Source organism: Mustelus asterias, chromosome 4 (assembly GCF_964213995.1).
Source record: "Mustelus asterias chromosome 4, sMusAst1.hap1.1, whole genome shotgun sequence".
NCBI classification, from domain to species: domain Eukaryota; kingdom Metazoa; phylum Chordata; class Chondrichthyes; order Carcharhiniformes; family Triakidae; genus Mustelus; species Mustelus asterias.
Genome location: NC_135804.1, coordinates 108,851 through 133,381, shown reverse-complemented (window position 1 = coordinate 133,381; position 24,531 = coordinate 108,851). Strand labels below are relative to the sequence as shown.

At 46.5% G+C, this 24,531-nt stretch overlaps 1 protein-coding gene across 4 annotated transcripts in view; it reads left to right on the top strand.

Moving 5' to 3' along the window:
- tango6 (transport and golgi organization 6 homolog (Drosophila)) overlaps window positions 1-24,531 on the top strand; it is a 133,017-nt gene that overhangs the window by 73,063 nt on the left and 35,423 nt on the right. For 2 of the 4 annotated variants that reach the window (XM_078210455.1, XM_078210454.1), the window contains exons 15-16: window positions 16,310-16,462; window positions 20,446-20,597. In XM_078210455.1, the coding sequence (XP_078066581.1) occupies window positions 16,310-16,462; window positions 20,446-20,597 (305 nt within the window). The remainder of the gene's footprint in view (window positions 1-16,309; window positions 16,463-20,445; window positions 20,598-24,531) is intronic. The other 2 variants (XM_078210457.1, XM_078210456.1) reach the window with 1 other exon arrangement.

Here is a 24,531-nt window from a genome sequence, read left to right as displayed (position 1 = left end):
ATTTCAAAGCACATCATTGGCTGCTAAATCCAGTAAGATGTCTGGTGCTCACAAAAGGCACTATAAAACTGTAAACCTTTCTCCTTTTTATAAATATAAATTGTTGATGTTTTGGCAAGGTTAGATGAAATAGGACGAACTGAAGTTGAGTTGGAGGAGGCTTGTTTGGAGCATAAACACCAGCATGGACCAGTTGGGCTGAATGATCTGCTTCTGTCTTGAAAGCACCGTGTAATCTTCAAAAGTTCCCCATTGTCCAGTCCCATGGTGCAGTTTGTAGATTTCAGGATTTGAAAATTGGCCAGAACTTCTAATATCTCCTTTTGGACTTTGTCAACACCTAACATCAGGTTAAAGTACAACAGGATTATTTGGTAGAAAAAGCGACTAGCTTTCGGAGCGCTGCCCCTTCATCAGGTGAGTGGGAGTTCAGTTCACAAACAGGGCATATAAAGACACAAACTCAATTTACAAAATAATAGTTGGAATGCAAGTCTTTACAGGTAATCAAGTCTTAAAGGTACAGACAATGTGAGTGGAGAGAGGGTTAAGCACAGGTTAAAGAGACATGTATTGTGTCCAGCCAGGACAGTTAGTGAGATTTTGCAAGTCCAGGCAAGTCGTGGGGGTTACAGATAGTGTGACATGAACCCAAGATCCTGGTTGAGGCCATCCTCATGTGTATGGAACTTGGCTATCAGTCTCTGCTCAGCGACTGCGCTGTCATGTGTCGTGAAGGCCGCCTTGGAGAACGCTTATCCGAAGATCAGAGGCCGACTGCCCGTGATCGCTGAAGTGTTCCCCAACAGGAAGAGAACACTCTTGCCTGGTGATTGTCGAGCGGTGTTCATTCATCCGTTGTCGTAGCGTCTGCATGTTCTCCCAATGTAGCATGCCTCGGGACATCCTTTCCTGCAGTGTATCAGGTTGACAACGTTGGTCGAGTGGCAAGTGCATGTACCGTGTACCTGGTGGATCATCTCACGTGAGAACACCATCAACCAGGTACACGGTACATACACTTGCAACTCAGCCAACGTTGTCTACCTGATACGCTGCAGGAAAGGATGTCCCGAGGCATGGTACATTGGGGAGACCATGCAGACGCTACGACAATGGATGAATGAACACCGCTCGACAATCACCAGGCAAGACTGTTCTCTTCCTGTTGGGGAACACTTCAGCGGTCACGGGCATTCAGCCTCTGATATTCGGGTAAGCGTTCTCCAAGGCAGCCTTCACAACACACGATAGCGCAGAGTCGCTGAGCAGAGACTGATAGCCAAGTTCCGCACACATGAGGACGGCCTCAACCGGGATCTTGGGTTCATGTCACACTATCTGTAACCCCCACGACTTGCCTGGACTTGCAAAATCTCACTAACTGTCCTGGCTGGACACAATACACCTCTCTTTAACCTGTGCTTAACCCTCTCTCCGCTCACCTTTAAGACTTGATTACCTGTAAAGACTCGCATTCCAATCATTATTTTGTAAATTGAGTTTGGGTCTTTATATGCCCTGTTTGTGAACAGAACTCCCACTTACCTGACGAAGGGGCAACGCTCCGAAAGCTAGTGGTTTGTACTACCAAATAAACCTGTTGGACTTTAAGCTGGTGTTGTGAGACTTCTCACTGTGTTTACCCCAGTCCAACGCTGGCCTCTCTACATCACAACTAACGTGCCAGCAGGCTGATTACTGAACCGTCTATTGTAATCCTCCTTCGATACAGCGTTACTGCCAGAATTTCATGTGTTACACCTTGTTCAGAATAGAGTGTAAGAATTCTAACAGCTACATGCCAGTCAGTTTAACCGGGGGATAGGAAAGCTTTTAGAAATGATTGTCCCAAACTCAAGGACAAATGCGGGTTAAATAAGGAAAGCCAGCATGATTTTTAGGGACAAATAGTGTTTGACTATTCACTGGAGTGTTGACGGCTGAGGGGTGACCTTATAGAGGTCTATAAAATAATGAGGGGCCTAGATCAGCTAGATAGTCAATATCTTTTCCTAAAGGTAGGGGAGTCTAAAACTAGAGGGCAGAGATTTAAGTTGAGAGGGGAGATACACAAAAGTGCCCAGTGGGGCAATTTTTTCACACAGAGGGTGGTGAGTGTCTGGCACAAACTGCCAGAGGTAGTAGTAGAGGCAGGTACAATTTTGTCTTTTAAAAAGCGTTTAGATAGTTACATGGGTAAGATGGGTATAGAAGGATATGGGTCAAATGCGGGCAATTGGGACCAGCTTTGTGGTTTACAAAAAAGGGTGGCATGGACATGTTGGGCCGAAGGGCCTGTTTCCATTTTGTAAACCTCTATGACTAACTTAGAACATAGAAAAACTACAGCACAAACAGGCCCTTCGGCCCACAAGTTGCGCCGGTCATGTCCCTACCTACCTAGGCCTATATATAGGCTTACCTATAACCCTCAATTCTATTAAGTCCCATGTACTCATCCAGATGTCTCTTAAAAGACCCTATCGAGTTTGCCTCGACGGGCAGCCGATTCCACTCACCCACCACCCTCTGAGTGAAAAACTTACCCCTGACATCTCCTCTGTACCTACTCCCCAGCACCTTAAACATGTGTCCTCTCGCAGCAGCCATTTCAGCCCTGGGAAAAAGCCTCTGAGGATTCTAAATGTATCCTAGGATTCTAAATGTATCCTAGGATTCTTTGGGAGGCAAGGGATGCGATTGCAGAGCCTTTGGCTTTGATCTTTGGGTCCTCACTGTCCACGGGGATGGTGTCAGAGGACTGGAGAGTGGCGAATGTTGTTCCTCTGTTTAAGAAAGGGAATAGAAATGACCTTGGTAATTATAGACCGGTTAGTCTTACTTCGGGGGTTGGTAATTTGATGGAAAAGGTCCTGAGAGATGGGATTTACGACCATTTAGAAAGATGTGGATTAATCCGGGATAGTCAGCACGGATTCGTGAAGGGCAAGTCGTGCCTCACAAATTTGATTGAAGTTTTTGAGGAGGTAACTAAGTGTGTTGATGAAGGTAGGGCAGTTGATGTCATATACATGGATTTTAGTAAGGCGTTTGATAAGGTCCCCCATGGTCGGCTTATGATGAAAGTAAGGAGGTGTGGGATAGAGGGAAAGTTGGCCGATTGGATAGGTAACTGGCTATCTGATCGAAGACAGAGGGTGGTGGTGGATGAAAAATCTTCGGACTGGAGGCAGGTTGCTAGCGGAGTGCCACAGGGATCAGTGCTTGGTCCTCTGCTCTTTGTGATTTTTATTAATGACTTAGAGGAGGGGGCTGAAAGGTGGATCAGTAAATTTGCTGATGACACCAAGATTGGTGGAGTAGTGGATGAGGTGGAGGGCTGTTGTAGGCTGCAAAGAGACATAGATGGATGCAAAGCTGGGCTGAAAAATGGCAAATGGAGTTTAAACCTGATAAATGTGAGGTGATTCATTTTGGTAGGACTAATTTAAATGTGGATTACAGGGTCAAAGGTAGGGTTAAGACCATAAGACATAGGAGCGGAAGTAAGGCCATTCGGCCCATCGAGTCCACTCCACCATTCAATCATGGTTGATTTCAACTCCATTTACCCGCTCTCTCCCCATAGCCCTTAAATCCTCGAGAAATCAAGAATTTATCAAGGTTCTGAAGACTGGAGGAACAGAGAGATCTTGGGGTCCATATCCACAGATCTCTAAAGGTTGCCACTCAAGTGGATAGAGCTGTGAAGAAGGCCTATAGTGTGTTAGCTTTTATTAACAGGGGGTTGGAGTTTAAGAGCCGTGGGGTTATGCTGCAACTGTACAGGACCTTGGTGAGACCACATTTGGAATATTTTGTGCAGTTCTGGTCACCTCGCTATAAGAAGGATGTGGAAACGCTGGAAAGAGTGCAGAGGAGATTTACCAGGATGCTGCCTGGTTTGGAGGGTAGGTCTTATGAGCAAAGGTTGAGGGAGCTAGGGCTGCTCTCTCTGGAGCGGAGGAGGCTGAGGGGAGACTTAATAGAGGTTTATAAAATGATGAAGGGGATAGATAGAGTGAACGTTCAAAGACTATTTCCTCGGGTGGATGGAGCTATTACAAGGGGAGCATAACTATAGGGTTCATGGTGGGAGATATAGGAAGGATATCAGAGATAGGTTCTTTACGCAGAGAGTGGTTGGGGTGTGGAATGGACTGCCTGCAGTGATAGTGGAGTCAAGACACTTTAGGAACATTTAAGCGGTTATTGGATAGGCACATGGAGCATACCAGGTTGATAGGGAGTGGGATAGCTTGATCTTGGTTTCAGATAAAGCTCGGCACAACATCGTGGGCCGAAGGGCCTGTTCTGTGCTGTATTGTTCTATGTTCTATAATCCACCCGATCTATACCTCTCAACATCTTGTACACCTCTATCAGGTCACCTCTCATCCTTCGTCTCTCCAAGGAAAAAAGACCAAGCTCCCTCAACCTGTCCTCATAAGGCATGCCACCCACTCCAGGCAACATCCTTGTAAATCTTCTCTGCACCCTTTCAATAATTTCTACATCCTTCCTGTAATGAGGCGACCAGAACTGAGCACAGTACTCCAAGCGGGGTCTGACGAGGGTCTTATAAAGCTACATCATTATCTCCCAACTCCTAAACTCAATCCCTCGATTGATGAAGGCGAGCACACCATACGCCTTCTTAACCACCTCCTCTACCTGCGAGGCCGATTTAAGAGTCCTATGGACCCGGACGCCATGATCCTTCTGATCCTCTACACTGCTAAGAGTCTTACCCTTGATATTATACTCCTTCATCCCATTTGACCTGCCAAAATGGACCACTACACATTTATCTGGGTTGAAGTCCATCTGCCACTTCTCTGCCCAGTCTTGCATTCTATCTGTGTCACGCTGCAGCTTCTGACATCCCTCCAAACTATCCACAACACCACCAACCTTCGTGTCATCGGCAAACTTACCAACCCATCCTTCCACTTCCTCATCCAGGTTATTTATGAAAATGACAAACAGCAAGGGTCCCAGAACAGATCCCTGGGGCACTCCACTGGTGACCGACCTCCATTCAGAAAATGACCCATCTACAGCCACTCTCTGCCTTCTGCAGGCAAGCCAGCTCTGGATCCACAAGGCAACAGCCCCTTAGATCCCATGCCCTCTCACTTTCTCGAGAAGTCTTGCATGGGGGACCTTATCGAACGCCTTGTTGAAGTCCATGTAAACCACATCTACCGCTTTTCCTTCGTCAATGTGTTTAGTCACATTTTCAAAGAACTCCACCAGGCTCGTAAGGCACGATTTGCCTTTGACAAAGCCGTGCTGACTACTTTTGAGCGTACTAAACTTCTCTAAATGTTCATAAATCCTGTCCCTCAGGATCTTCTCCATCAACTTACCAACCACTGAGGTTAGACTCACCGGTCGGCAATTTCCTGGGCTATCCCTATTCCCTTTCTTGAATATAGGAACCACATCCGCAATCCTCCAATCCTCCGGAACCTCTCCCGTCTCCATCGACGACGCAAAGATCATCGCCAGAGGCTCTGCAATCTCTTCCCTCGCCTCCCACGGCAACCTGGGGTACATCCCATCTGGTCCCGGCAACTTATCTATCTTGATGCTATTCAAAATCTCCAACACATCCTCTTTCTTAATGTCGACAAACTCAATCTTCTCAGTCCGCTGCAATCCTGTAGTACAACCACCCAGGTCTTTTTCCACCGTCAATACTGAGGTAAAGTATTCATTAAGCACCTCTGCTGTTTCTTCCGGTTCCGTACAGACTTTTTCACCTTCACATTTTATAGGTCCTATTCCTTCACATCTCATCCTTTTACTCTTCACATATTTATAGAACGCCTTAGGGTTCTCCTGAACCTTACCTGCCAAGGCGTTCTCGTGACCCCTTCTGGCTCTCCTAATTTCCTTCTTAAGTCCCTTCCTACAAGCCATATACTCATCTAGATCCCCATCATCGCCTAGCTCTCTGAACCTATTGTACGCTTTCCTTTTCCTTTTGACTAGGTTCAGCACAGCTTTCGTGCACCGCGGTTCCTGTAACCTACCAACACCTCCCTGTCTCATCGGAACGTTGTCATGTAGAACTCCAGACAAACAATCCTTGAAAATCTGCCACCTTACTTCGGTACTTTCCCTCGAGAATGCCTCCTTCCAATTTACGCCTCTAATCTCCTGCCTGATGGCTTCATATTTCCCCTTACTCCAGATCAACACTTTCCTAGCTTGCCTGATCCTATCTCTTTCCAATGCTAGCGTAAAGGAGATAGAGTTATGATCACTATCCCCAAGATGCTCCCCCACTGAGAGATCCGACACCTGTCCAGGCTCATTAGCCAGTACCAGATCGAGTACAGCCTCTCCTCTTGTAGGTTTATCCACATGCTGTGTCAGGAAACCCTCCTGAACACACCTCACAAACTCCTCCCCATCCAAACCCCTTACCCTCGGGATATTCCAATCGATGTTTGGGAAATTAAAGTCTCCCATCACGACAACCCTGTTATTCCTACATCTCTCCAGGATCTGTTTCCCTATCTGCTCCTCAACATCCCTGTTACTATTGGGCGGCCTATAGAAAACACCCAGCAAAGTTATCGACCCCTTCCCGCTCCGAACTTCCACCCACAGAGACTCCGTAACAATCCCTTGCTTGAGTTTTTTGATGAGATTAACACTAAAGCCCATGGAATAAAAGTGTTGGTGGCACCATGGATGCAAAGTTAACAAAGGTTGATTGCCCATGTTAAATTGCCCCTTAGTGTCCCGGGATATGTAGGTTAGAGAGATTAGCTGGGTAATTACATGGGGTTACGGGGATAGAGCCTGGGTGGAATTGTTGTCGGTGCGGATGAGCCGAATGGCAGCCTTCTGCACTGTCGAGATTCGATGATTCTCTCTAAGATTCTATGAGTCATTTAGCTCCACACGAATTTTCCTGCCAGGAATGTCTGCTTTGTGGAAATCTTAGATTAAAATTAAAAATCAGGTTGATACTGGGGTGCAATTATACAAGAAACTTAGTGTGAAAAATTTCCTGGGTGAATAGGCTGCCTCGTTTCATATCCCTGGCGGAGTTGTGCTTTGTATCAGTGAAATGCTGTGAGATACATCATAAAAATAATAGTAACTGCATTAAACGGAAATGTGCTGAGTGATCACCTGCAATCTGACTGCAGCTGCTGACTTGTTCCAGTTGCTGTGTCAGTGATTTGATGATTTTCATTCAATCCTGTTGTATGCATCATCCTGCAAGAAAATCAGCAAAGACACCTGCACTGTGAGCAATGTCAGATTTCCAGCACATTCTGTATCAGAATGAAGCTCATGTTTCCACAATAGGAGCCAGTCGCTGCTTGAAGGTGATTTTTTATACGTGTGCGCTCTTATATTGATCAAAAATACATGTTAGAAAAACAGGGAGTATCAGTGTCACAGAATGCTGATAACAGTCTATTATTAAAAAATATTGCATATGCATGCACATCCAACCCATAAAACATATCTCCTCTTGTCATGGTTTTTTATGATTCTCTTCTTTAATACTGAAACTACCAATCTAAACGTTTATATAGACAGGGCAGGTAAAGGAACAAACAGTGAGGTGTGTTAATGGGGTGAAGGTTTGTGGGTGCAGGCTGGGGTGAGGGTGATAAGTGCAAGTGGATGGAGGAAGCTGGATGAGGGTAGATGCAAAGGTGGGGGCAGCAGGGGGAAAGGAGGGTGGGGAGTGGGAGCGAGGGTGAGGAGTGGGGGAAAGGTGAGGGAGGTGGTGTTTCCAGGCATCCGATGCTCTTGTCTTCTAGATGGTAGAGGTCACGGATTGGGAAAGTGCTGTTGAAGGAGCTTTGGTAGGTTATTGCAGTGCATTTTGTAAATGGTGCACATTGCAGCCACATTGGTGTTGGAGAGAGTGAATGTTTAAGGTGGTGGATGGTGCGCCAGTCAAGCGGGGTGCTTTGACCTGGATTGTTTTGAGCTTCTTGAGTGTCATTGGAACTACATTCACCCTGGCAAGTGGGGAGTATTCTATTACACTCCTGACTTGTGCCTTGTAGACAGTGGACAGGCTTTGGGACGGTGAGGAGGTGTGTTGCTCTCCACAGCGTTCCTAGCCTCTGATCAGTTCCTGTAGCCACAGTATTTACAAAGCTGGTGCAGTTCAACCTCTGATCAATTGTAACCGCCAGGATGTTGATAACGGGGGATTCACTGTGGGAGGAAACTGGAGCACCCGGAGGAAACCCACGTAGACATGGGGAGAATGTGCAAACTCCGTGCAGTCACCTGAGGTAAGAATTGAACCCGGATCCCTGGCACTGTGAGGCAGCAATGCTAGCCACTGTGCATGGCACTGTCTGGCTTGGCAAATCGCTCAGTTCAAGGGCAAGTAGGGACGGGCAGCAACTCCCACGCCCCGCGAAGGAATAAAACATTTTTTTAAAAAAAAGTAACTCTTTACTGACAGTGTAGGGGGTTGTTGAGGCAAACCACATCGATACGTTTAAGTTCAGACTCCCACAGTCCAAAAGACGTGCTGCTTAGGTGCATTCGCCATGCTAAATTCTCCCACAGTGTACCCGAACAGGCGCCAGAGTGTGGCAACTAGGGGATTTTCACAGTGACTTCATTGCGGTTTTAATGTAAGCCTACTTGTGACATTAATAAATAAACTTTAACTTAAAAGGTCGTGGGTTCAAGTTCCACTCCAGGACCTGAACATGAAGCTCTAAGCTGATATCCCAGGGATGAATTTGGAAAAGCCATCTTTCAGATGAAATGTTAAACCAAGGGCGAGTCTGCTTGTTCAAGTGGATACAGTGTTTCCCAGGGAGGCACAGGCAAGCTATTCCGGTAGTCTTTCACAATATTTATGCCTTAATTAATGTTCCAAAAAGAAATTATCTGGTCATTATCATGTTGTGATTTGTGGGATCTTGCTGTGCACAATTGGCTGCCATATTTCTACTTGGGAAGATGGGTTCACTGGCTAGGTTAGCATTTATTGCCCATCCCTAGTTGCCCTTGAGAAGGTGGTGGTGAGCTGCCTTCTTGAACCGCTGCAGTCCCTGTGGTTTGGTGCACCCAGAGTACTGTTAGGGAGGGAGTTTCAGGATTTTGACCCAGTGACAGTGAAGGAACGGTGATACATTTCCAAGTCATGATGGTGAGTGGTTTGGAGGGGAACCTCCAGGTGGTGGTATTCCCAGGTATCTGTTAACCTTGTCCTTCTAGATGGTAGAGGTCACAGGTTTGGTAGGTATTGTCGAAAGAGGCTGAAAAAGTTGCTCCGTGCATCTTGTAGATGGTACATACAGCTGCTGCTGTATGTTGGTGCTATTGGTTGTATGAAGCATATGATCAGAAGTGGGGATGTTCACTGATGATTGCACAATGTTCCCAAAAGAGAAAATGCTGGAAAATCTCAGCAGGTCTGGCAGCATCTGTAGGGAGAGAAAAGAGCTGACATTTCGAGTCCAGATGAGCCTTTGTCAAAGCTCTTTTGCACAATGTTCAGCAGCATTCACCACTCCTCAGGTATTGAAGCAGGCCAAGCACCTCCATTCACCAAGACCTGGATAACGTTCAAGCTTAGGCTGATAAATGGCAAGTAACATTTACAATACACACATTTCAGGCAATGACCACCCCCAAGAAGATAGAATCTCACCATCTCTTGATATTCAATGGCATTACCATCGTGAATCCCCACTTTAAAACTTTAAATAAACAGCTTGCTGAGCAAAAAGACCGATATCGATGCAATGAATTGATTTACAAATTGATTAATAAATAGACTATTAGGATGTGATAAAGTGAGTGTGTGTGTCCGGCTCACTCCCAGTCTCGGGGTGCTTACTCACTCAACCTTAGCATTGTGTATGTTTTGGTATGCGAGGAGACTGAGTGAGCTATCCTTGAACACACAAGCTCTGCACTCTCATACTTGCTCTCTCTCACACCCCAAAACTCCATCTCTCACTCTCACACTCTCTCCACCACACCTGTGCACTCTCTCACTGTCTGTCTCTCTCTCTCTCTTCCCCCCCACCTCCCCTCACACACACTCTCCCTCCCTCACACCCTCGCCCTCTCTTTCTCCTTCCCTCCCCCTCGCGCTCTCTCTCAGGCCCTCAAACACTCTCAGGCCTTGATGTTCAACGTTCTCTGATTTCCAACTGATTTCCTGGTCTGTATACTGAATGGACAACACCCTGTTCTAAACCTGAATAAACAGACTCACTGCTTAATTAACTTTCATCAAAAAAACCTCTTAAAAATGGGAGCAGCTTGTCCCAGAGTCATGACCCCACAGTTTAGTGGAGGGAGCAGTAATTTTTCTGATTTTATTAATAGTGTCTGTTGTTCATTCTCAGTGAGGCTTGAAGGAGTTGCTTGCTGTCTGTGTTTCCCTAAGAGTGGAGCGATTATATTTCAGTTTGAAAGAACAATTTAATTTAGAAACTTCCTCCGTATAGATCACCTGAAAGACAAGCCTGTGTATGTGTCGGCAGTCGGGGTGGTTTTGGGACATTTCGTTTGGGAGCTGAAATGTAATTCATTCCTCTCCCATAGCTGTTACAACTACAATTCCCGGCATTCGCTGTAAACTGCCAAGAGAAGGATGAGGAAGTTGAGTTCATGTGGAGAGACTGGAGAAGGTGGTATTGTTCTCCTTGAGCAGAGAGGGTGAAGGGAAAACTTGATCAAGGTGTTTGGTATTATCAGGAGTTTTAGAAACATAGAAAAACTACAGCACAAACAGGCCCTTCGGCCCCACAAGTTGTGCCGAACATATCCCTACCTTTTAGGCCTACCTATAACCCTTCATCCTATTAAGTCCCATGTACTCATCCAGGAGTCTCTTAAAAGTCCCTATTGAGTTTGCCTCCACCACCCCTGATGGCAGCCGATTCCACTCGCCCACCACCCTCTGTGTGAAAAACTTCCCCCTAACATTTCCCCTGTACCTACCCCCCAGCACCTTAAACCTGTGTCCTCTCGTAGCAGCCATTTCCACCCTGGGAAAAAGCCTCTGAGAGTCCACCCGATCTATGCCTCTCAACATCTTATATACCTCTATTAGGTCTCCTCTCATCCTACGTCTCTCCAAGGAGAAAAGACCGAGCTCCCTCAGCCTATCCTCACAAGGCATGCCACTCAATCCAGGCAACATCCTTGTAAATCTCCTCTGCATCCTTTCAATCATTTCCACATCCTTCCTGTAATGAGGCAACCAGAACTGAGCACAGTACTCCAAGTGGGGTCTGACGAGGGTCTTGTATAGCTGCATCATTATCCCCGGACTCCGAAACTTAATCCCTCGATTGATAAAGGCCAGCACATCATACGCCTTCTTAACCACTTCCTCCACCTGCGGGGCCGATTTTAGAGTCCTATGGACCCGGACCCCAAGGTCCCTCTGAACCTCTACAGTACTAAGAGTCTTTCCCTTTATATTGTACTCCTTCATCCCATTTGACCTGCCAAAATGGACCACTATGCATTTATCTGGGTTGAAGTCCATCTGCCACTTGTCCGCCCAGTCTTGCATCCTATCTATGTCCCTCTGTAACTTCTGACATCCCTCCAGACTATCCACAACCCCACCAACCTTCGTGTCTTCGGCAAACTTACCAACCCATCCCTCCGCTTCCTCATCCAGGTCATTTGTGAAAGTGACAAACAGCAAGGGTCCCAGAACAGATCCCTGGGGCACACCACTGGTGACCGACCTCCATTTAGAAAAAGACCCACCTATACCCACTCTCTGCCTCCTTTGGGCAAGCCAGTTCTGGATCCACAGGGCAGCAGCCCCTTGGATCCCATGCCCTCTCACTTTTTCTAGAAGTCTTGCATGGGGGACCTTATCGAACGCCTTGCTAAAATCCATATAAACCACATCTACCGCTTTCCCTTCGTCAATGTGTTTAGTCACATTTTCGAAGAACTCCACCAGGCTCGTAAAGCACGATCTGCCTTTGACAAAGCCATGCTGAGTATTCTTGAGCATACTAAACCTCTCTAAATGCTCATAAATCTTGTCCTCAGGATCTTCTCCATCAGCTTACCAACCACTGAGGTTAGACTCACCGGTCGGTAATTTCCTGGGCTATCCCTATTCCCCTTCTTGAAAATAGGAACCACATCCGCAATCTTCCGGCACCTCTCTCTTCTCCATCGACGACGCAAAGATCACCGCCAGAGGCTCTGCAATCTCCTCCCTCGCCTCCCACAGTAACCTGGGGTACATCCCATCCGGACCCGGCGACTTATCTATCTTGATGCCATTCAAAGATTCCAGCACAACCTCTTTGTTAAAGTCCACATACTCAATCTTTTCAGTCCACCGCAAGCCCGCAGTACATCCACCCAGGTCCTTCTCCTCTGTGAAAACCGAGGCAATATACTCATTAAGCACCTCTGCCATTTCTACAGGTTCCGTACAGATTTTCCCGCCTTCACCTTTTATAGACCCTATTCCTTCACGTCTCATCCTTTTACATTTCACGTATTTATAGAACGCCTTTTGATAGAGTTAATTCAGTGAAGCAGAAAGCTTGATAAGCAGAGGTGAAATGAGAATTGTTTTTACAGAATGAGTTGTGCTCTGCCTCTGGTCTGCACTGAGATAACTGCCCTGAACCAAGGACATGAGCTAAGTTATACTGAAATCCAGCCAAAGTCCCATTCCTGCCGCTGGAAAGAGCACATATGTGGAAATTGGATGAAGATAACATTAGATACAGCTGTGGTGATCTCCTGGATCACTTAACACTCTCTGAGAGTCTAGACTGAGGCCACAGGGTGGTCAACACTGTCAAACCCTGAACAGATCAGAGGAGGGATCAGGGAGAACATAGAACATAGAAAGCCACAGCACAAACAGGCCCTTCGGCCCACAAGTTGCGCCGATCATATCCCTGCCTCTAGGCCTATCTATAGCCCTCAATCCCATTAAATCCCATGTACTCATCCAGAAGTCTCTTAAAAGACCCCAACGAGTTTGCCTCCACCACCACCGACGTCAGCCGATTCCACTCACCCACCACCCTCTGAGTGAAATGGCCAACGATGTCAAGCTGGAAGACGGGGAAAAAGGAGCAACTACCCAGCTAAGAAATCTGTCTACAAATATGCTGTAAGTTTGCAGCTGCAGATTTCACATAAAGAAGTCTTAACAGGCTTCACTTAGTCTCTTTAAGCTACTTTAGAGGGAAATCAGGAGGGCTAAAAGAAGACATGAGGTTGCTTTGGCAGACAGAGTGAAGGAAAATCCAAAGAGCTTCTATAGGTATGTTAGGAGCAAAAGGATAGCGAGGGATAAAATTGGTCCTCTTGAAGACCAGAGTGGTAGACTGTGTATGGAACCAAAAGAGATGGGGGAGATACTAAATGGTTTTTTTGCATCCGTATTTACTGAGGAAACGGGCATGGAGTCTACGGAAATAGGGCAAACTGGTAGGGAGGCCATGGAACCTTTACAGATTAAAGGGGAGGAGGTGCTCGCTGTCTTGAGGCAAATCAGAGTGGATAAATCCCCAGGACCGGACGGGGTATTCCCACGGACCTTGAGGGAAGCTAGTGTTGAACTTGCAGGGGCCCTGGCAGACATATTTAAAATGTCAGTATTCACGGGGGAGGTGCCGGATGATTGGAGGGTGGCTCATGTTGTTCCGTTGTTTAAAAAAGGTTCCAAAAGAAATCCGGGAAATTATCGGCCAGTAAGTTTGACGTCGGTGGTGGGCAAGTTATTGGAAGGTGTGATACGGGATAGGATCTACAAATATTTGGATAGACAGGGACTTATTAGGGAGAGTCAACATGGCTTTGTGCGTGGTAGGTCATGTTTGACCAATCTATTATAATTTTTCGAGGAGGTTACCAGGAAAGTGGATGAAGGGAAGGTGATGGATGTTGTCTACCTGGATTTCAGCAAGGCCTTTGACAAGGTCCCTCATGGGAGGTTAGTTAGGAAGGTTCAGTCGCTAGGTATACATGGGGAGGTAGTAAATTGGATAAGACACTGGCTCAATGGAAGAGGCCAGAGAGTGGTTGTGGAGGATTGCTTCTCTGAATGGAGGCCTGTGACTAGTGGTGTGCCGCAGGGATCGGTGTTGGGTCCATTGTTGTTTGTCATCTATATCAATGATCTGGATGATAATGTGGTAAATTGGATCAGCAAGTTTGCTGATGATACAAAGATTGTAGTGGACAGTGAGGAAGGTTTTCAAAGCTTGCAGAGGGATTTGGACCAACTAGAAAAATGGGCTGAAAAATGGCAAATGGAATTTAACGCAGACAAGTGTGAGATATTGCACTTTGGAAGGACAAATCAAAGAAGAACGTACAGGGTAAATGGTAGGACTCTGAAGAGTGCAGTTGAGCAGAGGGATCTGGGAATACAGGTACAGAATTCCCTAAAAGTGACGTCACAGGTGGATAGGGTCGTAAAGAGTGCCTTTGGTACATTGGCCTTTATAAATCGGAGTATCGAGTATAAAAGTTGGAGTGTTATGGTAAGGTTATATAAGGCATTGGTGAGGCCGAATTTGGAGTATTGTGTACAGTTTTGGTCACCTAGTTACAGGAAGGATGTAAATAAGATTGAAAGAGTGCAGAGAAGGTTCACAAGGATGTTGCCGGGACTTGAGAAGCTGAGTTACAGAGAGAGATTGAATAGGTTGGGACTTTATTCCCTGGAGCGTAGAAGATTGAGGGGAGATTTGATAGAGGTGTATAAGATTTTGATGGGTATAGATAGAGTGAATGCAAGCAGGCTTTTTCCGCTGAGGCTAGGGGAGAAAAAAACCAGAGGGCATGGGTTAAGGGTGAAAGGAGAAAAGTTTAAAGGGAATATTAGGGGGGGCTTCTTCACGCAGAGCGTGGTGGGAGTGTGGAATGAGCTGCCGGATAAAATGGTAAATGCGGGGTCACTTTTAACATTTAAGAAAAACTTGGACGGGTTCATGGATGAGAGGGGTGTGGAGGGATATGGTCCAAGTGCAGGTCAGTGGGACTAGGCATAAAATGGTTCGGCACAGACAAGAAGGGCCAAAAGGCCTGTTTCTGAGCTGTAATTTTCTATGGTTCTATGGTTCTTCCTATGAACTGGACTCCAAGGGTTAAATTACGAGGACAGATTACACAAACTAGAGTTTTATTCCCCAGAACATGAAAAGTTAAAGGGGTGGCACAGTGGTTATCATTGCTGTCTCACACCACCAGGGATCCGGGTTTAATTCCAGCCTGTCTGTCTGGAGTTTGCATATTCTCCCTGTGTCTGCGTGGGTTTCCTCCGGGTGCTCCGGTTTCCTCCCACAGTCCAATGATGTGTGAGTTAGGTGGATTGGCCATGCTAAATTGTCACTTTGTGTCAGGAGGATCAGCAGGGTAAATATTTGGGGTATGGGGATAGTGTCTGGGTGGGATTGTTGTTAGACCATAAGACACAGGAGCAGAATTGGGCCACTCGGACCATCGAGTCTGCTCCACCATTCAATCATGGCTGATATTTTTCTCATCGCCATTCTCTTGCCTTTTCCCCATAACCCCTGATCCCCTTATTAATCTCAGTTTCAAGGTGCAGCTGTATAGATGCACCTTGACTGTGTAGCTGTCTTGCAGCTGGGTTAAAGGCTGAAATTGTGTTTCTGAAAATATCTGTCTCAGAACAGCTTCTATTGTTATATTTTAAAATCTGCTCGCAAGCATGGCTACCTTATCCATGTGACCTGTAACTTGTCAAAGTCCTTTTCCAAATAAGGTATTATGTTAGAGTGGTAACATTCTGTGTTGTGGCTTTGCACACCGAGTATTCAGACAGCCATGGTATTTGTGTTTAATGTGAGGAGCCTCACAATACAATGAAAGCTCAATGAGATCCATTTCATTCTCCTCTAGCACTATTGAAATTTGATGTCTTCATTATCCAAGGTCCTTTCTGTTATCTGGCAGGTTTCCTTTGCTAAAGGACACCAGTGAACTGGATGGGTTTTTACAACATCGATAATAATTTAATGGTCACTATCACTGAAGCTAGTTTTCAATTCGAAATTTCATTAATTGAATTCAAATTCCACCCGCTGCTGTGGTGGGATTTGAACACAACACAAACACGCATAAGAAATAGAAGCAGGAGTGGCCATTCGGCCCTTCCAACCTGCCCTGTCATTCAGTACGATCATGGCTGATCTATGCCGGCCTCAGCTCCTTTTCTGTGCCATTTCCCCATGTCCCCAGAGCATTAGCCGGAGCCTCTGGATTAAAAGGCCAGTGACTTTAGCATTAAACCCCTGTCTTCTCTGTCCAGGTCTGTCAGTGCTGTCAGATGTATACCCAGCTCAGATTCTGCCTCAGCTACTGGACGAATACCAGACTTCATCACAAGGAGCGGGGAAAACTCGATGTGTAGAGACACAGATGAAGATGGGCGAGGTGCTAATGCGAAGTACGAGAGCATTGGGTGAGTGTGGATTGATTATTGGAGCTAATACCACCTTGTGGGTAAGATTCACGATGGCACCAGAGCGTGGCCACTTCTTGCAAACTATGCCCAGCAAATCCTCGAATTCTTTTATTCCCGTTGTATGCTCCTAAAAAACTCTATTCTAACCCTTTTAAACTCTGTAACAGTGCTTTAATTCAATCTCTTACACCATATTAAGTTGATCTTTCTCTACACCCTAGCTATGACTGTAACACTACATTCTGCACCCTCTCCTCTCTGTATGGTATGCTTTGTCTGTATAGCACGCAAGAAAGAATACTTTTCACTGTATGCTAACATGTGACAATGTGCAGGCTTGGAGGTCCAAAAGGCCTGTTCCTGTGCTGTACTGTGAGGAGTTGGAATGTGCAACTTTCCCACATTCAGCTGCTGTCAACAGGACAGTCACAACTGCTGCTGTCCAAGTCCAAGGTCATTGTTCTCTGATTCTGATCCCTCTCACTGCCAGTATTTAGATGGTGGAATGCGAGCAACAGGAGGTCCAAAGGGACTGTTTTTATTTGTTTGAAGGATCTGAGCATTGTCAGCATTGATTGCCCATTCCGAATTGCCCTTGAGAAGGTGGAGCTCGGCGGTCGCCTTCAACCACTGCAGGCCGTGTGTTGTAAATATACCCACAGTGCTGTTAGGGAGGGAGCTCCAGGATTTTGACTCAATGAATGTAAAGGAACATTGATTATAGATCCAGTTCAGGGTGGTGGTGTTCCCATGTGTTTGTACATTTCACTCACTGACTGAAGAGTAGTTATTTCCAGGATCAAGCTAAGAAATTAACACAGGATAGATAGATTGCAGCAGCAGAACCAAGATTGGAGCTGCCAATTTTTTTTTTGTTTATATCCAATTCAATCCAATCAAAGTTCAATTCAAAGTCTCAGCAAATGAGACATTCCAGATCCAAGCTGACAAGATAGGCATCCCACTTCCTATCTTGGGCTTGATCTACATGATCCAAGCTGATTGGAGCAGGCATTGCGCCTCCTCCAAGGCTGGATCTCATTTGCATCTTAGCCAAAAGGCTGAGATGCCGCTTTAAAAAATTGCTTCAAATGAAGCCTCAGTGTAACCTCATGACTTCAACCAAGCGCAGGACAACAAAACTAGACTTAGACTTAGAACAGTACAGCACAGAACAGGCCCTTCGGCCCACGATGTTGTGCCGAGCTTTATCTGAAACCAAGATCAAGCTATCCCACTCCCTATCATCCTGGTGTGCTCCATGTGCCTATCCAATAACCGCTTAAATGTTCCTAAAGTGTCTGACTCCACTATCACTGCAGGCAGTCCATTCCACACCCCAACCACTCTCTGCGTAAAGAACCTACCTCTGATATCCTTCCTGTATCTCCCACCACGAACCCTATAGTTATGCCCCCTTGTAATAGCTCCATCCACCTGAGGAAATAGTCTTTGAATGTTCACTCTATCTATCCCCTTCATCATTTTATAAACCTCTATTAAGTCTCCCCTCAGCCTCCTCCGCTCCAGAGAGAACAGCCCTAGCTCCCTCAACCTTTCCTCATAAGACCTACCCTCCAAACCAGGCAGCATCCTGGTAAATCTCCTCTGCACTCTTTCCAGCGTTTCCACATCCTTCTTATAGTGAGGTGACCAGAACTGCACACAATATTCCAAATGTGGTCTCACCAAGGTCCTGTACAGTTGCAGCATAACCCCACGGCTCTTAAACTCCAACCCCCTGTTAATAAAAGCTAACACACTATGGCATTCTTCACAGATCTATCCACTTGAGTGGCAACCTTTAGAGATCTGTGGATATGGACCCCAAGATCTCTCTGTTCCTCCGCAGTCTTCAGAACCCTACCTTTGACCCTGTAATCCACATTTAAATTAGTCCTACCAAAATGAATCACCTCACATTTATCAGGGTTAAACTCCATTTGCCATTTTTCAGTCCAGCTTTGCATCCTATCTATGTCTCTTTGCAGTCTACAACAGCCCTTCACCTCATCCACTACTCCACCAATCTTGGTGTCATCAGCAAATTTACTGATCCATCCTTCAGCCCCCTCCTCTAAGTCATTAATAAAAATCACAAAGAGCAGAGGACCAAGCACTGATCCCTGTGGCACTCCGCTAGCAACCTGCCTCCAGTCCGAAAATTTTCCATCCACCACCACCCTCTGTCTTCTGTTGGATAGCCAGTTACCTATCCAATCGGCCAACTTTCCCTCTATCCCACACCTCCTTACTTTCATCATAAGCCGACCATGGGGGACCTTATCAAACGCCTTACTAACATCCATGTATATGACATCAACTGCCCTATCTTCATCAATACACTTAGTTACCTCCTCAAAAAATTCAATCAAATTTGTGAGGCATGACTTGCCCTTCACGAATCCGTGCTGACTATCCCGGATTAATCTGCACCTTTCTAAATGGTCGTAAATCCCATCCCTAAGGACCTTTTCCATCAATTTACCAACCACCGAAGTAAGACTAACCGGTCTATAATTACCAGGGTCATTTTTATTCCTTTTCTTAAACATCGGAACAACATTCGCCACTCTCCAGTCCTCTGGCACCATCCCCGTGGACAGTGAGGACCCAAAGATCAAAGCCAAAGGCTCTGTTATCTCATCCCTTGCCTCCCAAAGAATCCTAGGATATATTTCATCAGGCCCAGGGGACTTATTGACCTTCAGTTTATTCAAAACTGCCAGTACATCCTCCCTCCGAACATCTACTTCTTCCAGCCTATTAGCCTATAACACCTTCTCTTCCTCAAAAACATAGCCCCTCTCCTTGGTGAACACTGAAGAAGAATATTCATTCATCACCTCGCCTATCTCTACTGACTCCATACACAAGTTCCCACTAGTGTCCTTGACCGGCCCTAACCTCACCCTGGTCATTCTTTTATTCCTCACATAAGAGTAAAAAGCCTTGGGGGTTTTCCTTGATCCGACCCGCCAAGGACTTCTCATGCCCCCTCCTAGCTCTCCTAAGCCCCTTTTTCAGCTCATTCCTTGCTAACTTGTAACCCTCAATCGAGCCATCTGAACCTTGTTTCCTCATCCCTACATAAGCTTCCCTCTTCCTTTTGACAAGACATTCCACCTCTTTTATGAACCATGGTTCCCTCGCTCGGCCATTTCCACCCTGCCTGGCAGGGACATACCTATCAAGGGCACGCAGTATTTGTTCCTTGAAAAAGTTCCACTTTTCATTAGTGCCTTTCCCGGACAGTTTCTGTTCCCATCTTATGCCCCATAATTCTTGCCTAATCGCATCATAATTACCTCTCCCCCAATTATAAACCTTGCCCTGCCGTACAGCCCTATCCCTCTCCATTGCAATAATGAAAGACACCGAATTGTGGTCACTATCTCCAAAGTGCTCTCCCACAACCAAATCTAACACTTGGCCCGGTTCATTTCCCAGTACCAAATCCTTGACTTGATCTTAGACAAAAGGCCGAGAACGTTGGAGCTGCCAAATGGCCACGGTAATGACCACTGCTTCTTATCAGTGCTGTTCCCAGTCTTCACAAAGAAACCTTTGTCCTGGGTAAGGTGCTCTTTTGGAGAGTTGGCGCAGACTCAATGGGCCAATTGTATCCTCCTGCACTGTCGGCAGTCTCTGGTTCTATGGTATACTGTAATTAGTGTAACTAATTTTGCTTTCTCTTACTGTCTCAACCCACCCACCTTGATTTCCCTCTCTCCCTCAATGAACCTTGTTGACCCACATGGGCCCCCTCTCTCCACCACCACCCGTGCCATTCCACGGCCCACATTTTTCCCTCTGCGGCCCCTCCCTTGTGCCTTTCCTCCCTCTCTCCTCCCCCTCCCAATGAGCCCTCACCTGCTCCTGCCCCTCTCTGCCTCTCCCCTTCCCCTCTCCCATGGCCTACCTCTCCCCCCTTCCTCTTCCACTGTTGGGCTCTCTCCCGGCCACCCCGCTCTCTCTAGGTGAGTTAGCTTCACATTATCGTGATCCATTGATCCGGGTGTTTTTGATGGGGACGCGAGATTCGGATGGTACAATGCGGGCCAGTAGCCTGTCGAACCTGGGGGAGCTCTGTCAGTGTCTGGACTTCGCTCTAGGATCAGTTGTTCACGAGGTAAGCACAAAGCTTAGGTGGAAGTGAATAATGCCTCTTGTATCTTAAAACCTTTTCTTATTGTCTAAAGCATCATGTCATCCCTGATGTGACTCTTGTTCCTGTACATTTGATACAGCCAGCCTGTGTAACAGGAATGGACCAGACTCCTGATCCCACCTCCCGCTCCCTCAGTGCTCCTTGTGCCCATGCTTGAAAAACCTCAAGATTGTGGGAGGATCCAATCTAGAGACTGTTAAACCCAAACCATGTGATCGAAACAACTGCTTCTCCATTTCACTTGTTTCCTTTTCTTGGCAATGTGCATAGAGGCTGAAAGACAGAGAGAGAGAGAAACAGAGAGACAGAGCAAGTGGCCAAAGTCCAGGGATACTTTACATTAAGTAATGACAAAAATATGGGTGGCACTGCTGCCTCAAAGCGCCAAGGGCCCAGGTTCAATTCTTGCCTCAGGTCACTGTCTATGTGGAGTCTGCACGTTCTCCCCGTGTCTGCATGGGTTTCCTCCAGGTACTCCGGTTTCCTCCCACAGTCTGAAAGAGGTGCTGGTTAGGTGCATTGGCCGTGCTAAATTCTCTCTGTGTACCCAAACAGGTGCTGGAGTGAGACGACTAGGGGATTTTCACAGTAACTTCATTGCGGTATTAATGTAAGCCTACTTGTGATACTAATAAATAAACTTAAACTTAAAAAAACTTAAAACACTGAAAGAACTCACTTGAGGGCCAGTGTGTTAGGCAGCATACTCAACTCTGGGTCCCACTGTTGTAGACACTGGAGCACAAACTCCAGGCTGATGTTGGGGAGTGCTACCCTTGAGGTGCTGACTTGGTGGATGTAGAATATCGCAGTGTTTTGAAGAGGAGTTCTCCCTGGTGATTTGGCCTACACCTTTGGGAGCTCGCTGTACACAACATAGCTGCAGGGTTCTCTACATGACTACACTGGACAAATTGGAGTTTGTTTAGGATGGAACTTGGGAAGCCCAGGAAAGAGTGTTTAACTAGATAGGATCCATCCTGAACCAATAATAGTTAATGTTCCCCAGTGGGTTCCATACTGAAACCAGCTGCAGCTCTGAGGAGGTGAAAGATGTTATAAAAATGCACGTGACATTCTGGAACAATTGTTAGAAAATTGCACAAATTCAAATCAATTGCCTGCAGTCTTCTTGAAGGCCTCAGCTCCCACTCCAGTCCGTGACTTCTCTCCCACTGCACCCCAAAAGCCTGCCGTGGCCGTCTCTGACCCCCTCTGCTTGCAGTCCCTGGGCTCCCACCCCATGTGGTCCAGTAAGATGGGATGATGGGAGGTGTACAACAGCACAACAGGTGACTCACCCTTATTAAGAATAGGTTACAGGGTGAGCAAGCAGAGCTGCGGAGGGGTGTACAAAGGAGAACTTTGGGTTCCATTGATTTCACTGAAAGCCCATGAGGATGGAGCACCAGAAGCTGTGGTGTTTTCCAGATGTTGAGGTTCAGAAGCTCATGAGGAGGTGGAATTAATTCTGGGTCAGTGAGCAGTCTTCAAAGTGTTCCCCATAGGTTCTGATTTATATAGCTTCAGTGAGAGATCCATTCCCCTCCAGTCCCACTGACCTTTCTGATCTGCAGCCATCCTGCACTATTCATCCACTACATCACCATTTGTGTGTGTGTGAGATGCCATTCCATGTCTGCAAGCTGCCATTTTACTTTAATGGGCAGATCCAAAATCAGATTTTATTCTTGATCTTATCCACACTCATTACACCAAATCAAAATATACAAAGCACTTAATTTCGCTGACTCCCTATAAATAACCCTATAAATCAGTGGTGAATGTTGGCGCCTCCTTATGCTTCTTGTTTGGTCTTTGCCTCACTGACTGCTCTTGGCTCACAGCAGCTTGGCAGGTTATTGAAGTTTTGGTAGAATCGTCAAGAGAGTTGATACCAAAGTGAGCCAGGTGAAGTGTAATGGTCCACACCCTCTTGTTTTGCAGCACTGCAGATATGCGGTAATTGGGATGTGTTTGTGGGTCACCTGAAGTAGTGACTGGAACACATCAACATTCTGTAACAGTGCAGTGTTTATCACAAGATCCTGACAGAGGGAGGCCATGCAGCCCATCAAGTCTACACCGACCACAATCCCACTCAGACCTATCCCCATGATCCTACTTATTTACCTTACTAATCCCACTGACACTAATAGGCAATTTAGCACGGTCAGTCAACCTAACCAGCACATCTTTGGAGGAAACCGGAGCACCCGGAGGAAACCCATGCAGACACGGGGAGAACATGCAAACTCCACACACTGACCCAAGCTGGGAATCGAACCTGGGTCCCTGGAGCTGTGAGGCGGCAGTGCTAACCACTGTGCCACCGTGGCACCCCCAATGTGCATTGTCATAATCTCTCGTGCTGTTCCTGGGTTTGGAATATTTTATTACTGAGGCTGCATCTATCACTGTCCTCAGGAATCAGAATAAATTCTATCCTTGTGCAGAAAGCCAGCTCCTGCTAAAGGCCACTGCATTGCCAATTACATCGGGCTGTATCTGGCAGATTGGTATTGCAGTATTGATTAGAACAGAGGCAAGAGCTGGTGGGATAGCTACAGGAGAGTTAGTGGGAGGCTGCCTGGCAACATTGTCACACTCCCCTGTGACTGGTACTGGGATTGACCATGCCTTGACTGGCACTGGTGCACACGTCATGTCGCTTGCACCGTAAGGACCATTGATCAGTGAGCGGAGCACTGGAAAGATTTTTTTCCACACTAGGACGTGGAGGCTTTGGAGAGAGTACAGAGGAGGTTTACCAGGATGTTGCCTGGTATGGAGGGGCTTAGTTATGAGGAGAGATTGGGTAAACTGGGGTTGTTCTCCCTGGAAAGACGGAGGATATGGGGAGACTTAATAGAGGTGTATAAAATTATGAAAGGCATAGATAGGGTGAACGGTGGGAAGCTTTTTCCCAGGTCGGTGGTGATGTTCACGAGGGGTCATAGGTTCAAGGTGAAGGTGGGGAGGTTTAACACAGATATCAGACGGACATATTTTACACAGAGGGTGGTGGGGGCCTGGAATGCACTGCCAGGCAAGGTGGTGGAGGCGGACACACTGGGAACGTTTAAGACTTATCTAGATAGCCACATGAACAGAGTGGGAATGGAGGGATACAAAAGAATGGTCTAGTTTGGACCAGGGAGCGGCACGGGCTTGGAGGGCCGAAGGGCCTGTTCCTGCGCTGCATTGTTCTTTGTTCTTTGTTCAGTCACGCTTGAGGAGATTGGCGCCCTCTACCCTGCCCCAGTTCACAGAGCTTCCTCAGTCCAGACTAACATTGCTTTTAGAGTCAGCCCTGTACAGGCTGTGACCTTCCTGGTCACTCACTGAATGTGCAGTAGGATTCTGGACTGCAGCGATAGAGCAGTCCCAGGTCTTTAAACACCAAGCTGTGGGCAAGTGCCAACCTCCTGCAAATAAATACTTCTCATTTACTGTGCAGTTCATCGGTAGTGTCAGGGACTGCAGTGACTACAGGCCATTAATCACATACTTGCCTCTGTAGAGCAGTGTCATTGCCATGTTTCTGATAGCTGTCAGTCTTGGCTGCAAGTTCATTCTCAACTCTGAATGTGACCATACAATGAGGCTGATGCAGTATTAGGGGAGTGCCGCACTGTCTGAGGGTACCACTTTTTATGAAATCTGAAACTCTGTCTGCCCTTTCCTGAACATTAAAGATCTTATGACTCTTCAAAGGGGAGCAGAGAATTTCACCCTTTTGACCAATATGTTTCATCACTGTTGTTCACCTTGCTGTAATTAAATTGGGTAAGAAGTCTCACAACACCAGGTTAAAGTCCAACAGGTTTATTTGGTAGCAAAAGCCACTAGCTTTCGGAGCGCTTGCTGCTCCTTCGTCAGGTGAGTGGGATTT